The sequence below is a fragment of the Lissotriton vulgaris genome, chromosome 8, assembly GCF_964263255.1.
Source record: "Lissotriton vulgaris chromosome 8, aLisVul1.2, whole genome shotgun sequence".
Lineage (NCBI taxonomy): Eukaryota > Metazoa > Chordata > Amphibia > Caudata > Salamandridae > Lissotriton > Lissotriton vulgaris.
In genome coordinates this window covers 819,663,007-819,676,247 of record NC_141696.1, presented here as the reverse complement: position 1 = coordinate 819,676,247, position 13,241 = coordinate 819,663,007, and the positions used below count along the sequence as shown (strand labels likewise).

The window sequence follows — 13,241 nt, the reverse complement described above, 5'->3', positions numbered from 1 at the left end:
GAACCTGCTGGCATAGCTTGATAAATAATGCAAAGCCACCCTGACCAGTCTCGCTGGATGGGGAGATGGGAAAGAACTAAAGACAGTTAAACAACGCCTTTTACATACCTATCTTCTATGGTAATGAAGGAAGTAAAGGATGCAGAAGCCTGAACTCCTCAATGCTAAAATGCTCTACGGGCATAGGTGGACAGACGGTCAAATCACTCACAGAACAGCAGGTCATACCGGATGAGAGGTGAGGCCTATGGGATAGTATCAGCCTTGTATGCTGCTCTTCCAGTTTCCAGTCACTTGTACCCTTCTCAGGTCCATGAATGCAGGAACAAACCAACCTCTCTGAGCGCATGTAGCTTGCTGGCATGCTGCCCTTTTTCCTCACCCAAAAGCGGTGCAAGAGGGGGTGGTGATGGACAGAGCATCTGAATCAATGAAACACTCACACCCAGTCAAAAGATCTGGGTTTAATCCATCACCGTTCTTTAGCCCACACTGCCACCCCAGTTCAGACATGGCTATATGCAAATCAGTCTGATCCTGTGCCTCATGGGAACAGTCCAGCCCGAATTGCCAAGCCAGGTCTTCCCTGGACCAGAAACAAGCTTCCGAGGATCGATTTCTGGCATTCCAGCCGTCTTCAGCCCGGCTTGCTTGAATCCAGTGGCAAAGTGAGCAAGGGACTCACGTCAGAGCATACCCTGCCACACTTGTGGCGGCCAAAAGCGGTACAAAAGGGGGTGGTGATGGACGGAGCATCTGAATGAAACACTCACACCCAGTCAAAAGATCTGGGTTTAATCCATCACCGTTCTTTAGCCCACTCTGCCACCCCAGTTTAGACATGGCTATATGCAAATCAGTCTGACCCTGTGCCTCATGGGAACAGTCCAGCCCGAACTGCCAAGCCATGTCTTTTGTACCGCTTTTGGCCGCTATAAGTGTGGCAGGGGTGGCAGAATGGGCTAAAGAACGGTGATGGATTAAACCCAGATCTTTTGACTGGGTGTGAGTGTTTCATTCAGATGCTCCGTCCATCACCACCCCCTTTTGTACCGCTTTTGGCCGCCACAAGTGTGGCAGGGTATGCTCTGACGTGAGTCCCTTGCTCACTTTGCCACTGGATTCAAGCAAGCCGGGCTGAAGACGGCTGGAATGCCAGAAATCGATCCTCGGAAGCTTGTTTCTGGTCCAGGGAAGACCTGGCTTGGCAATTCGGGCTGGACTGTTCCCATGAGGCACAGGATCAGACTGATTTGCATATAGCCATGTCTGAACTGGGGTGGCAGTGTGGGCTAAAGAACGGTGATGGATTAAACCCAGATCTTTTGACTGGGTGTGAGTGTTTGATTGATTCAGATGCTCTGTCCATCACCACCCCCTTTTGTACCGCTTTTTCCTCACCCATGCACAACAATCTGCACCTCGGACAGCAATAGCAGCGCATGGGTAACACAGAGCGTTAGTAAATAAGAAGACACCACTAGCTAGTAAGGCAGGTATCAAACCAAACAGACAATTCCTCTACATACTGTTTAAAAAGCAACATGTGTAGAAGCCAGGATACCTTTCCCTGCAACAGAAGCTTCTGGAGTCAGGGGAAGACAGAAATTTAATGTAAGAAGCAAAACGCACAGGATGGAACCTATCCAGCATAAAGACAAAACAACAGTTCTCTAAAAGCACAGGTCTAGACTAGGCTTTGGTCACCCGCTACTGGTTGCATTCGTATTTGAATGCTGGGACGTTAAGACTCTCCGCAACAAGATCTTCGGGAGCAAGGAAATGTTGGGCTAGTCTATTAAAGTGAAAACAAATTTATCACTGTGTTACAAAACAAAGAATCCCAGGGAGACTTGTAAAAAAAAAAAAAAAAAAAAAGTATTCATGGCCCAGCCCCATGCTCTCGTGGTAAGTCAGCTTGACTAAACACCCTGTAAAGTCTTAGTCACTTCCGCAGACTACAGGATCCTAGAACCACAGGCGTATGAGACAAATTGTTTTCATATTTTACTAAACTAATTCTTTGTGTGTTCTGGAGTAGCATGCTACTCTCCGAGAAAGCACTTCGACACCTCGTCACGGGTAGTAGGCGCTACATAAATCCAATTACAATACAATGATTAGAACTACAAGCCTAGATGCTCAAAAACGCTAGGAAGAACGGAGACAGTTATGAAATGCTTTCTGTTTGTGCGCTAACATTTTTAAAACGGAGTATTAAAAGCAACATACTTGCATGGCAGAATTCGAACAACGTCTTTTGGCTTGTAGTTCTCAATGCATACGGCACAGTTTTCAGCATCGACATCGATCCCCTGTAAGAAAATTACAGTCAGCAATGCAAAAACAAGTAGCAAAAAGTAACAGTAATTCACAGTCACTTCATATGTGACTCTTTGGCCACAGACCAGTAATCTAGTCCCAGAGCCTGAGAAACTGTATCTGGGCACGTGAGCAGATCTTTTGAAACAAACCACTTCCTTCTTGCAGCAAGTGAAGCTCGCGCTACTTCATCCATTATTAGGCCAGCAGTGCTGCAGAAATGTAGCATGCTAGTTCTGGCACAGGCCTCTTGCCCTGACTTCCTGGTATTCCACAGTGGCTTCATTCAACCAGTGCAGGTTAGACCTTCAAGTGGCATAATTCACTGTGCTTAGTGGGTCTCAAGAAGGATACAAAAATGGATACCACCGACAAGAATGAAACCAGTAGTGCCAAAGCAATAGGACTTGCCTGTGCAATCGCTATTGGCTTTGGCAATGTGTGTTAGCCATGTTGTACATCAGTGTGGTTGCTGTTCAGCATGGCTATAAGGTTTGGGGTAGAGTGGGGTAGGGTAGATTGGAGCAGGGAAGAATGGAGCGGGTCAGAGAGTGGGGTAGATTAGAGTGTGGGGTAGATTAGAGTGTGGGGTAGATTAGAGTGTGGGGTAGATTAGAGTGTGGGGTAGATTAGAGTGTGGGGTAGATTAGAGTGTGGGGTAGATTGGAGTGTGGGGTAGATTGGAGTGTGGGGTAGATTGGAGTGTGGGGTAGATTGGAGTGTGGGGTAGATTGGAGTGTGGGGTAGATTGGAGTGTGGGGTAGATTGGAGTGTGGGGAAGATTAGAGTGTGGGGAAGATTAGAGTGTGGGGAAGATTAGAGTGTGGGGAAGATTAGAGTGTGGGGAAGATTAGAGTAGACTGGAATGGGGTTGATGGAGTAAGGGACATTGGGGAAGAGAGGAACTGTGGAGATTAGAATGGGGTGGAATGGGGTGTAGTGGGGTAGAGTGGAGTAGATTGTGTTAGAGTGGAATGGGATAGATTGGTGGAATGGGATAGATTGGGGTAGGGTATACCGGGGTAGTAGTAGTGTGGAGTTGGGTAGACTGGGGTACACTAGTTGAGTTATGTAGATTGGAGTGCAGTAGTTTAGGGCAAACTGAATGTGGTAGATTGGGGTAAAGTGGGGTAGATTATGATAGACTGGGGTTGGGTACCTTGGGGTAAAGTGGAGTGAAGTGGGGTAGACTGGAGTGAAGTGGGGAATATTGGGGTAGAGTAGTCTGTGGTAGGATGGAGTAGAGTGCGGTAGATTTCAGTGGGGTTGAAAGGAGTGGGGAGGAGTGGAGAGGGGTAAAGTGGAGTGAAGTAGATTGGAGTGGAGTAAATTGGAGTGGGGGAGATTGGGGTAGTGTGGAGTGGGGTAGATTGGGGTACACTGCTGTTGAGCTTAGTAGTAGTCTGGAGAAAATTGAATGGGGTAGATTGGGGTAAAGTGGACAGGGGTAGAATAGGATAGACTGGGGTTGGGTAGATTGTAGTGGAGTGTGGTAGATTGGAGTGGGGTAGACTGGGGTTGGATAGATAGGAGTATATTAGAGTGGGGTAGATTGTAGTTGAGTGGAGGTAGACTGAAGTTAGGTAGATTCGGGCAGAGTGGGAATGGGGTAGAGTTGAGCAGGGCAGATTGGTGTAGAGTGGGGTAAATTGGGGTGTAGATTGGGGTAGAGTAGGGTACAGTACAACGGGGTAGTGTGGAGTGGGGTAGATTGGGGTATATGTAGTTGAGTTTAGTAGCCTGGAGTATGGTAGACAGGGGTAAATTGGAGTGTGGAACATTGGGGGTAAAGTGGAGTGGGTTAGAGGGGAATACACTATGGTAGACTGGGGGTTGGGTAGAATGGAGTGGGGCAGATTGGAGATGAGTGGGGTAGACTGAAAGGGGGTAGGTTAGGATAGATGGGACTGGAGTGGTGTAGATCGGAGTAGAGTGGGGTAGTTTGGGGTGGAGTGGGGTAGAATGGAGCAAGGTGGAGAGGGGCGCGGCAGATTGGAGTACATAGAAGGGGGATTGAGGTAGTGTGGAGTGGGGTATATTGGAAAGGGTTAGATTGGAATTGAGTGGGGTAGACTGTGGTAGATTGCGATGGAGTGGTGTAGAGTGGGGTAAATTGGCGCAGAGTTGGATAGAGCAGAGTGGAGTAGATTGGAGTAGAGTGGGGTGGGGCTGATTCGAGTAGAGTGGGATAGAGAAGATTGGGGTAGAACAGAGTGGGGTAGATAAGGGGTACACTGTACATTTTTTTATATTGGAGTGCGGTAGACTGGGGTAGATTTGGTAAAGTGGGACATATATCCGGGCTGCTTCCAACTAGTGCATGTTGTGGGTTACTTCTCGGTCTCCAAAACTAACCCTTTTGGGGAATATACCCTTTTAATTCGCTGTAGCTCTAAAGAGCATTACTATGGCTATAGTTCACCAGTGCAAGCCTATGGGCTTTCCTCACTGCCCCTGGATAGATTCAGTTCACAAGAACTTTGGAGCCTCACTTGGTACAATGGAATTTCTAAAATACAATAGGTGCTCCGACCTTGATTGAGAACATATTCTTGTTGAACCAAGTCTGATGAATGTCATTTGATCAGACCTTTTATTTCATGTAGCCGCTGTATGCAGTACTGCAACTGCTATTATTAATGTTGGGACTGGGAACAGGCATTTTGCTTTACTCAGTCCACCATGCAAACAACAGTGTTCTAGTTCTCTTTCAAAGTTTTATTTTTGAGCAAGCATGGCCAATTGCAAACATGTCAGCTCTTTCGGTGGAATAATGCACATCTTATAAATCCAGAAAAGATTCACGCTGCAAAAATAATGTTCAAAGCAACTTCAAATCCTCCCAATTATAGCAACACTATCAGAGAATGTGGTGCCAAAACAACGTGCCAGCTACACATTTTCTATTATCGTTGGTCTAATAAAAGAACTATATATATATATATATATATATATATATATATATATATATATAAAAAAAAAAAATCCGCGGCGTTAGGAATTTAGGCAGAAGAATTATTCCCTTCCAAGAGCTTCTCAAAAACACACTTTCTCGTATACGTATACGAGCGGGTTGGAAACAGACGATTTGCAGTCCTATGCTCACTTGAGGACCCTCCCCAGGCTGCAGGATGCATAAAATGATCAGTTCAAATGAATTCTTTAAAGTGTTTCTCAGTCGGGGCAACACTTGCCCATCATGAGCCAGTGAAGTAAGAGCTTGGCACAAGAGGCATTCATTTTCTATTCAATGTCCTTAATTCTGAAAACTCAACACTTTTGAAACACTTTACAAATCGACCAGTGGCCAGGCAGCCAGACAGACAGTTTCTCAAGGGAAATCATGTCCGGAGGTGAATGCACTAGATTTAGAGCCACAGAGATTCCTAAGCCTGTGACAAACCTTGGGAGAACCTCTTCAACACGGTCATCACTGAGACAGATACAGATTCAACAGCGCCCAAAGGCGTCTCTGTTAGCATGAATACAAGAGAAAAGGTGGCTGAGCAGATACCTATATACAAAATATGGTTTACCATATGTGATATACTGGTCTCAGAAATACCTCTAACCCCCGCCACCCCCTTATGAGATGCATTTGGAGAGTGCTTACAAGCTTAAGTATGTCATCAAAAATACAACAATTGCTTGAAAAAGTCCAAAGGCCTTTAAGATTGCAAAACTATGGAACAATTTTTGCACATTAAATGTGAAACATACTTGTTGGGCTGAGCATATGAGAGAATAAGCTGCAAAATATTTACTTACCAACTCCTCTGCCATTTTAATGTTTCAAATCATTGCTCTGTGTACACACACACGTGTGCAAACAAGCACATATATAAATATTTCAATGAGCTATTTTATTGAGTTAACGTTATGTTACACTCCAAAAGCTGTTAAGAGGGCCTGCATCTTTACATCTGTTTATTATTTGAGAAATGATTCTTCCTTGTTCATTGGTAAAAGCATAGCTGCCGGAATGTGGCCTGTGTCCACACCGCATAAATGAGTGGAACCTGACGAGACACCCCAACTTTTTAACACATACTGCTTGTAGCGACGGAGGGATTGGAAACCTTTGTAAGTAATGACTATATATGCCCTAGTGAGAATCAGTATAGTTCATGTTTAAAATGCACTGTGGGAAAAATTCACACATGGTGACTGCTGTGGACTGGTGAATAGAGGACTTAACCTCACAAAATTCAGTGGTTAAAGGGAGGTTTCATCAGAAACAAAGTACAGACAGGAGACGGCGTCAACCACTTACTGGATAATGTAAACTGGTAGTGGTGGTGGCGACAATGTTAAATGTAGGTAATTTCAAACAAGCGATAGAAGTGTGGGCTACACATTCAGAGGAGGGGGATATTGGTGGTGTGAGTAAGTCAGCTTTCAATATCATGGTTACATAGGATCAGCAGCAGTACAGATCAATATTGATTGAAGATGAAAATAAAAGATCAATGCACCGAAAGCAACCTAGATCCTTGCCTACAAGATCTAGCTTTGTCTCAAAGGCACTCTATGACAAGCAAATCAACAGAGAAGTATTCTGTAAAACATTCAATGTATTAAGTTAGGGAAGTAAGTAGTCGTGATAAATACCCATGGTATTTGCCATATATATTGCTGCCTTACTACTTACACATGCCAACAATTAAAATCTGGCCTATCTGGATCCAATGTTTAAGTTTCTCATGTAGAGCTAAACCTCAGGGGTAAAGAGGCCCTTTAGTCTCAAATCCTTATCAATTTATTTTATTTATTTAATTTCTTGTATAGCGCAAGAATTGACCCCGGTCGGGGTATCTCCGCACTTTGCTCGCTAAGATGGAAGGAAGGAGGACTTTGCAGATGAGCTATGGTCTTGTAAGCTAACCAAGGCCAGTTATTCCTCTAGGAACAGGTTGGTTTTAAGCGTTTTCCTGAAGGAAAGGTGGTTGGAAATTTGCCTAAGACTGAAGGGCAAGTTGTTCCACAGGGAAACGAAGTTAGAATGACAACCAACGTGGAGAGCACAAAATATTCCGCAAAGGAACCACTTACCTTCTCTCCTCGTTTTACAGTGTGGAGTTGAAGCTGGCTGATGGCCTTCTTGGTTTCCTTCCGGTTATTCTTTGGAAGAGGAAAAAAAAATAGGAGCGCCACCGTTAGAAGCTAATATTGCTTAAGAGTCTGAAGTACAATGCAAGTGATGGGACACCGTGATTAAAGCAGCTACTTAAATGACTTTGTGGGACTCTCCCTAAGTATGGGCGGACACGGACACACACAGCTTAGTGTTCGGCAATCACAGCTTTGGGTCATGGAAGCATAATTTCTTGGTTTCCCTTGTACCATATTATCCTTGCATCTCTTTATTTCCACTTAGTTTTCGACTCCTAGTCACTTTGCATGTTTTGAATTTAGCACCACTATGAAGCAACTATTTCACTGGAATTAACAAGAAAATTAGTTTTAGTTCAGAATTCAGAGTATGTTCCACATATATAGACCACTTCCGCTGTTGTCAGGCAGGTCACAATGAACATTAGTCTTAGCGAGCCTTGAGGACACTAGTGTCCAAACATTTAAGATGTTTAACTCTGGCATAGTACAAGCATTAATACGACAGGGTATCTTTATCACAATCCCTAAACAGATATTCCACAAGGCATTTCAGAATGTGGATTTAGCAAAGACGGAGAACAGCAAAAGATCAGAGCAGCGACATTGTATCTAATGAAACCGGAGAAAGAGTAGATTTACTACTGCCAGCATGGTGTGAAGATAATGGCCCTCAGAATACGAAGCAAACCAATTTACACCTACCATGATAAACAATATCAAACATTATTTCTCATTTGTTTTACCCACGAAACTAACTTCAAGCTCTCAAAACACAATTCAGACAAATAAACATAGTGTCTCTAAGTTTTGCACCTGCCGCAGGGGCGTAGCCACTATTTCTACCGCAGGTGCAGTGGCAGCGGAACCCAGTCCCTATGGGATCCACAGAACCCTATAATTACTGTGCTTAACTATCATAACCGCAATGGGGCCATATTCCTTGCTTGCTCCTGGGCCGAAGACATGCAAGCTATGCTTCTGATCTGGTGTGTGGCATGTAAGCACAAAGAGAGAAACATACAGACCAGTATCCGATTAAAATTTGAATTTTCTCTCCCTTTGCATAACACATCACTGGTGTGAAAACAGTGAAAACTAAGCTCTTTAGATCCTTTCAGTTTCCGGCAGAGAATTGTGGGAAGGGGTGGAAAGAATAGGGAAGGTGTGTGGATGGTGACTCTGGTGTATGGGTAGGTTTCAAGGTCTAATCAGAACTCACAAAAGAGCCTCAAAAGGATCCCTGCTATGCAAGAAACTAAAATCACACGAAACCATAAGAATCACTTAACACAGAAACAATTTATAGATGAAAAATTCAGGTTGCGGGACTGTGATTACTTAATCATCTTCAAAAATCCTTGAGCTGCTTCTGGTCCAGAGATTTTTTGGTCTTTTCCCCTCTCTATTTGCAACTTACAAAGGTACCAGACATGAATTTTAATGTTATCCAGGGACAACATTCTCTTTTTTAGCTGTAGCTAGTCTGCTCTTATCTTAGTTTTGTGGAGTCCAGCTTACAACGATGGTATTGGCTTTGACCAGATTGCTTCTTAAACCAACTCTGACTGGTCTGATGGTTTTTCATTCTTCAGTCGGTATGGGGGTAGCAATTCAACTTACCTAGGTCGTGAAGAATTCTTGCCTTTGGAAATGGGCGGAGCCCCAGTACTCTCAATTTGGTTGCCCCAGTAGCATCCCATAAGCATTTTACTTTTGGATTCAAGCTACAGTATGGTTAGGTCTCACACAATTATGATGTCTAGTCCTGGAACGCTGACCAGAGTCATAAGCACCAGGTGAGCCACAGATTCAGAAACCAGCACTTCAGAGCTATGTGAAAAAGTGGCCATGACAGTGCCTGCCAGCTCCATTATTTTCTTTGTAATCAACATCATACCGGAATTCAATTTCTCCCACTCCTCCTCTCTTCTTTCCAACAACATAACTCTTTGTATTTCCTCTCTTTACCAGATTTCTATATAGCATTATTTGCTTCCGTTGTTATTTTACTTCCCATTACAAGTTCTTCACCTACGCCCCCCCCCATATCTTTGTCCAACTCACTTAAGATCTCTTCTACTTCTCTTGGTTTTGTCCATTATCTACCCCTTGCTTCATCTCATCTGCTCTTCCTCGCCCTATAGTTACTCGTGCTGCTTGGCTCCACCCTCCTACCAGTCAAAAGGCTGCACCCTACCACCACTATCAGTCATAGAAGCAACCAGGGAAAGGAATTGGATAAGAGGGCATCACAGTACCCTGAAACAGCAACTTGTACATTTAGTCCATAAGCCTATGCAGTTGAAGCTTTCTTATGAGGTAAAAGATGTAACAGACATATTTAATGTACATCTCACAAATAATAAAGATTTACTGTTAAGTCTCATTTCACTTAAGTGTCTACACTTTCAGGATAATTTAACAACTTTGACTGGTAGAGACTTACTCTCCCCTGTGATGCTGCACTGGATGTAGAAAGTCCAAATTAAGGTATCTCTAGAGAAAAGTGTTATTTTAACTGCACAAAGGCAAACACTGACAATACTTGTTCCAGCTTTGTGAAATTAGTGCCCAAACCTCTAAAGTCGGTTGTCAAGTCAGAATGGAACGAAGACAGTTGGCCATACTTTTGACACAGAAATTTGCACTGGCTCTGGTGAAGATTATCTGCCAAGGTTGTTGGCTATTTCCAGTTCTAAAAAAACACTCACTTTGTCAAACACGAGTGAAAATAGGAAATATGGCAGAGACCACACTCTAAAGGGGACACCAACCTATTTTAGCTCCAGCAATGTACTTTAACATTTTAAGCCAGACGGGTGGCTCATAGGCAAACCACTTGTTTGGACTACACAAGACCCTTCTGAAAATCTACAGCGTGCATGGTGCCAGTGGTCATTTTAAACTTCACGCTGTGTTTTTCAACCTTCACATATCTCTTCACAGGAAATATCTAATCTTGGTGCAACACTGCATGGCAATATCACAAAGTGCTAACATTACTTGAATGCTCTTAAGCCTGCAGTGCTAAGATAAAAACGCCCGCAAAAGCAAGCCAGAATTACAACAAAATGACTCAAATGCACACCAATTTGCCCGTGCTTTGTCTCTCTTGGAGGTCCTAAAAAGCCAAATCTGAAATCTTTCCTTTTTGAAAATAAACTTTCACTGCTTCCAATTCCACAACACGCTAGCCACACCATAGCAGTACCATTTTCCGTGGGCTCACTGCACTCAAAGTCTGTAATTTGTACAGCACCTATACTGACATTTCAGGGCATTTCTAAACAGTTAAAATGACTCATCAAAAAGGGAGCAACGATTTAGATCTCATTTAAATTCTTCACAGTCATGAACAGCTCTTGATACATTTAAATATAGAGTTATTTCGGGGTGGACCCCCGGCACTGAAAAGTAATTATCATCCGTGGTTGATCCATATGTGAAGGGTATGAAATGATCATCTTGACTAGATGACGGATCATCTTGACTACAGGACGAGAGTTTACAGATTTTAAACAAAGTTAACTCTTAAATCCGAAATGGACCTGATTAAACAGTGTGTTTTTAATATTAGAAGGTATCCCAGTCCATGAGTCGTGTGATGATTGCAGATGAGGTTTAATAGGAAATTCCGGTCCTTCTGTCATGATTAAAATATAATCTCCTTATTATAAAGTTAGTGCAATGTCTTTCATAAACCTTGTCTTGAGAAGGTCATGTTCTGACAAAAAACGTGCTGGAAAACAGTGAACTCCAAAGAAACAAAAAGGTATATGAAAACATCTGTCACAAATGAATCTATGGATAGTTTTCAAAAGGAGTCAACTGGCAGGCCTATGCCCTGAAAATAAATAACACAGGCGCCATGTACTGACACACCCAAACTATATGTAAAATAATTTTAAAAAAATCAGCAAGACCACAAAATCCTTACTTGATTTCCATACTGTGCCCCAGTGTAGAGGAACCGCTGGATGTAGTAGAATATCAGCCAGGCCAAAGAGATTATCATCATTGTGATGAAGGCTATTGCAACAAAAACCACTGATTGACCGCTGATGTACTCTTGGACATGCCGTGTGCCAACGGTGATCATCATCTTCACCGGAATTCTACTTCGTACGGGTTCAAAAATCTCCATTCCTTTTGGATACCCTACCATGATCACCACTGTACTTCCAGTTCCTGCGAGAGGAAGAAAAGAAGAAAGAAGAATTAATGTATATAACAGTTCACAGCTCGGCCTTCATGATTTGTTTTTTCTTTCCGTTTTTAAAAAACAAAGCAGTACGACAGGCAATCAATCAGACTGGCAATACAAAGAAAAGTTATGTAGCCAATCTGAACTGTAGTTATTTTAGCTAACAGCCCAGAAGTGGTAATGTAAACAAGCACTGGCGTTGCCAATAGGTCTCGCAGTAGGAAAGTTGGAGCTATTGGTTTTGTAAATGACAAAGCCCTTTATGTTTTAAAATTGATAAAAAAATAAAAGGCATTGTTATTTGCAATTGTAATGGCTCCAACTTTCCTACTGCGATACCTATTGGCAACGTGAGTGGCGTTGCCTGTGCGAGTGGCGTTGCCTGTGCGAGTGGCGTTGCCTGTACGAGTGGCGTTGCATGTACGAGTGGCGTTGCATGTACGAGTGGCGTTGCCTGTACGAGTGGCGTTGCCTGTACGAGTGGCGTTGCCTGTACGAGTGGCGTTGCCTGTACGAGTGGCGTTGCATGTACGAGTGGCGTTGCATGTACGAGTGGCGTTGCATGTACGAGTGGCGTTGCATGTACGAGTGGCGTTGCATGTACGAGTGGCGTTGCATGTACGAGTGGCGTTGCATGTACGAGTGGCGTTGCATGTACGAGTGGCGTTGCATGTACGAGTGGCGTTGCATGTACGAGTGGCGTTGCATGTACGAGTGGCGTTGCATGTACGAGTGGCGTTGCATGTACGAGTGGCGTTGCATGTACGAGTGGCGTTGCATGTACGAGTGGCGTTGCATGTACGAGTGGCGTTGCATGTACGAGTGGCGTTGCATGTACGAGTGGCGTTGCATGTACGAGTGGCGTTGCATGTACGAGTGGCGTTGCATGTACGAGTGGCGTTGCATGTACGAGTGGCGTTGCATGTACGAGTGGCGTTGCATGTACGAGTGGCGTTGCATGTACGAGTGGCGTTGCATGTACGAGTGGCGTTGCATGTACGAGTGGCGTTGCATGTACGAGTGGCGTTGCATGTACGAGTGGCGTTGCATGTACGAGTGGCGTTGCATGTACGAGTGGCGTTGCATGTACGAGTGGCGTTGCATGTACGAGTGGCGTTGCATGTACGAGTGGCGTTGCATGTACGAGTGGCGTTGCATGTACGAGTGGCGTTGCATGTACGAGTGGCGTTGCATGTACGAGTGGCGTTGCATGTACGAGTGGCGTTGCATGTACGAGTGGCGTTGCATGTACGAGTGGCGTTGCATGTACGAGTGGCGTTGCATGTACGAGTGGCGTTGCATGTACGAGTGGCGTTGCATGTACGAGTGGCGTTGCATGTACGAGTGGCGTTGCATGTACGAGTGGCGTTGCATGTACGAGTGGCGTTGCATGTACGAGTGGCGTTGCATGTACGAGTGGCGTTGCATGTACGAGTGGCGTTGCATGTACGAGTGGCGTTGCATGTACGAGTGGCGTTGCATGTACGAGTGGCGTTGCATGTACGAGTGGCGTTGCATGTACGAGTGGCGTTGCATGTACGAGTGGCGTTGCATGTACGAGTGGCGTTGCATGTACGAGTGGCGTTGCATGTACGAGTGG

The 13,241-nt window shown here is 44.4% G+C and overlaps 1 protein-coding gene across 2 annotated transcripts in view; it reads right to left on the bottom strand.

Annotated features, from left to right (window-relative positions):
* RNF149 (ring finger protein 149) overlaps positions 1–13,241 on the bottom strand; it is a 120,204-nt gene that overhangs the window by 26,121 nt on the left and 80,842 nt on the right. For both annotated transcript variants that reach the window (XM_086934712.1, XM_086934713.1), the window contains 3 exons: positions 11,375–11,625; positions 7,375–7,443; positions 2,233–2,315 (listed from right to left, as the gene is read on the bottom strand). In XM_086934712.1, coding sequence (XP_086790838.1) covers positions 2,233–2,315; positions 7,375–7,443; positions 11,375–11,625 — 403 coding nt within the window. The remainder of the gene's footprint in view (positions 1–2,232; positions 2,316–7,374; positions 7,444–11,374; positions 11,626–13,241) is intronic.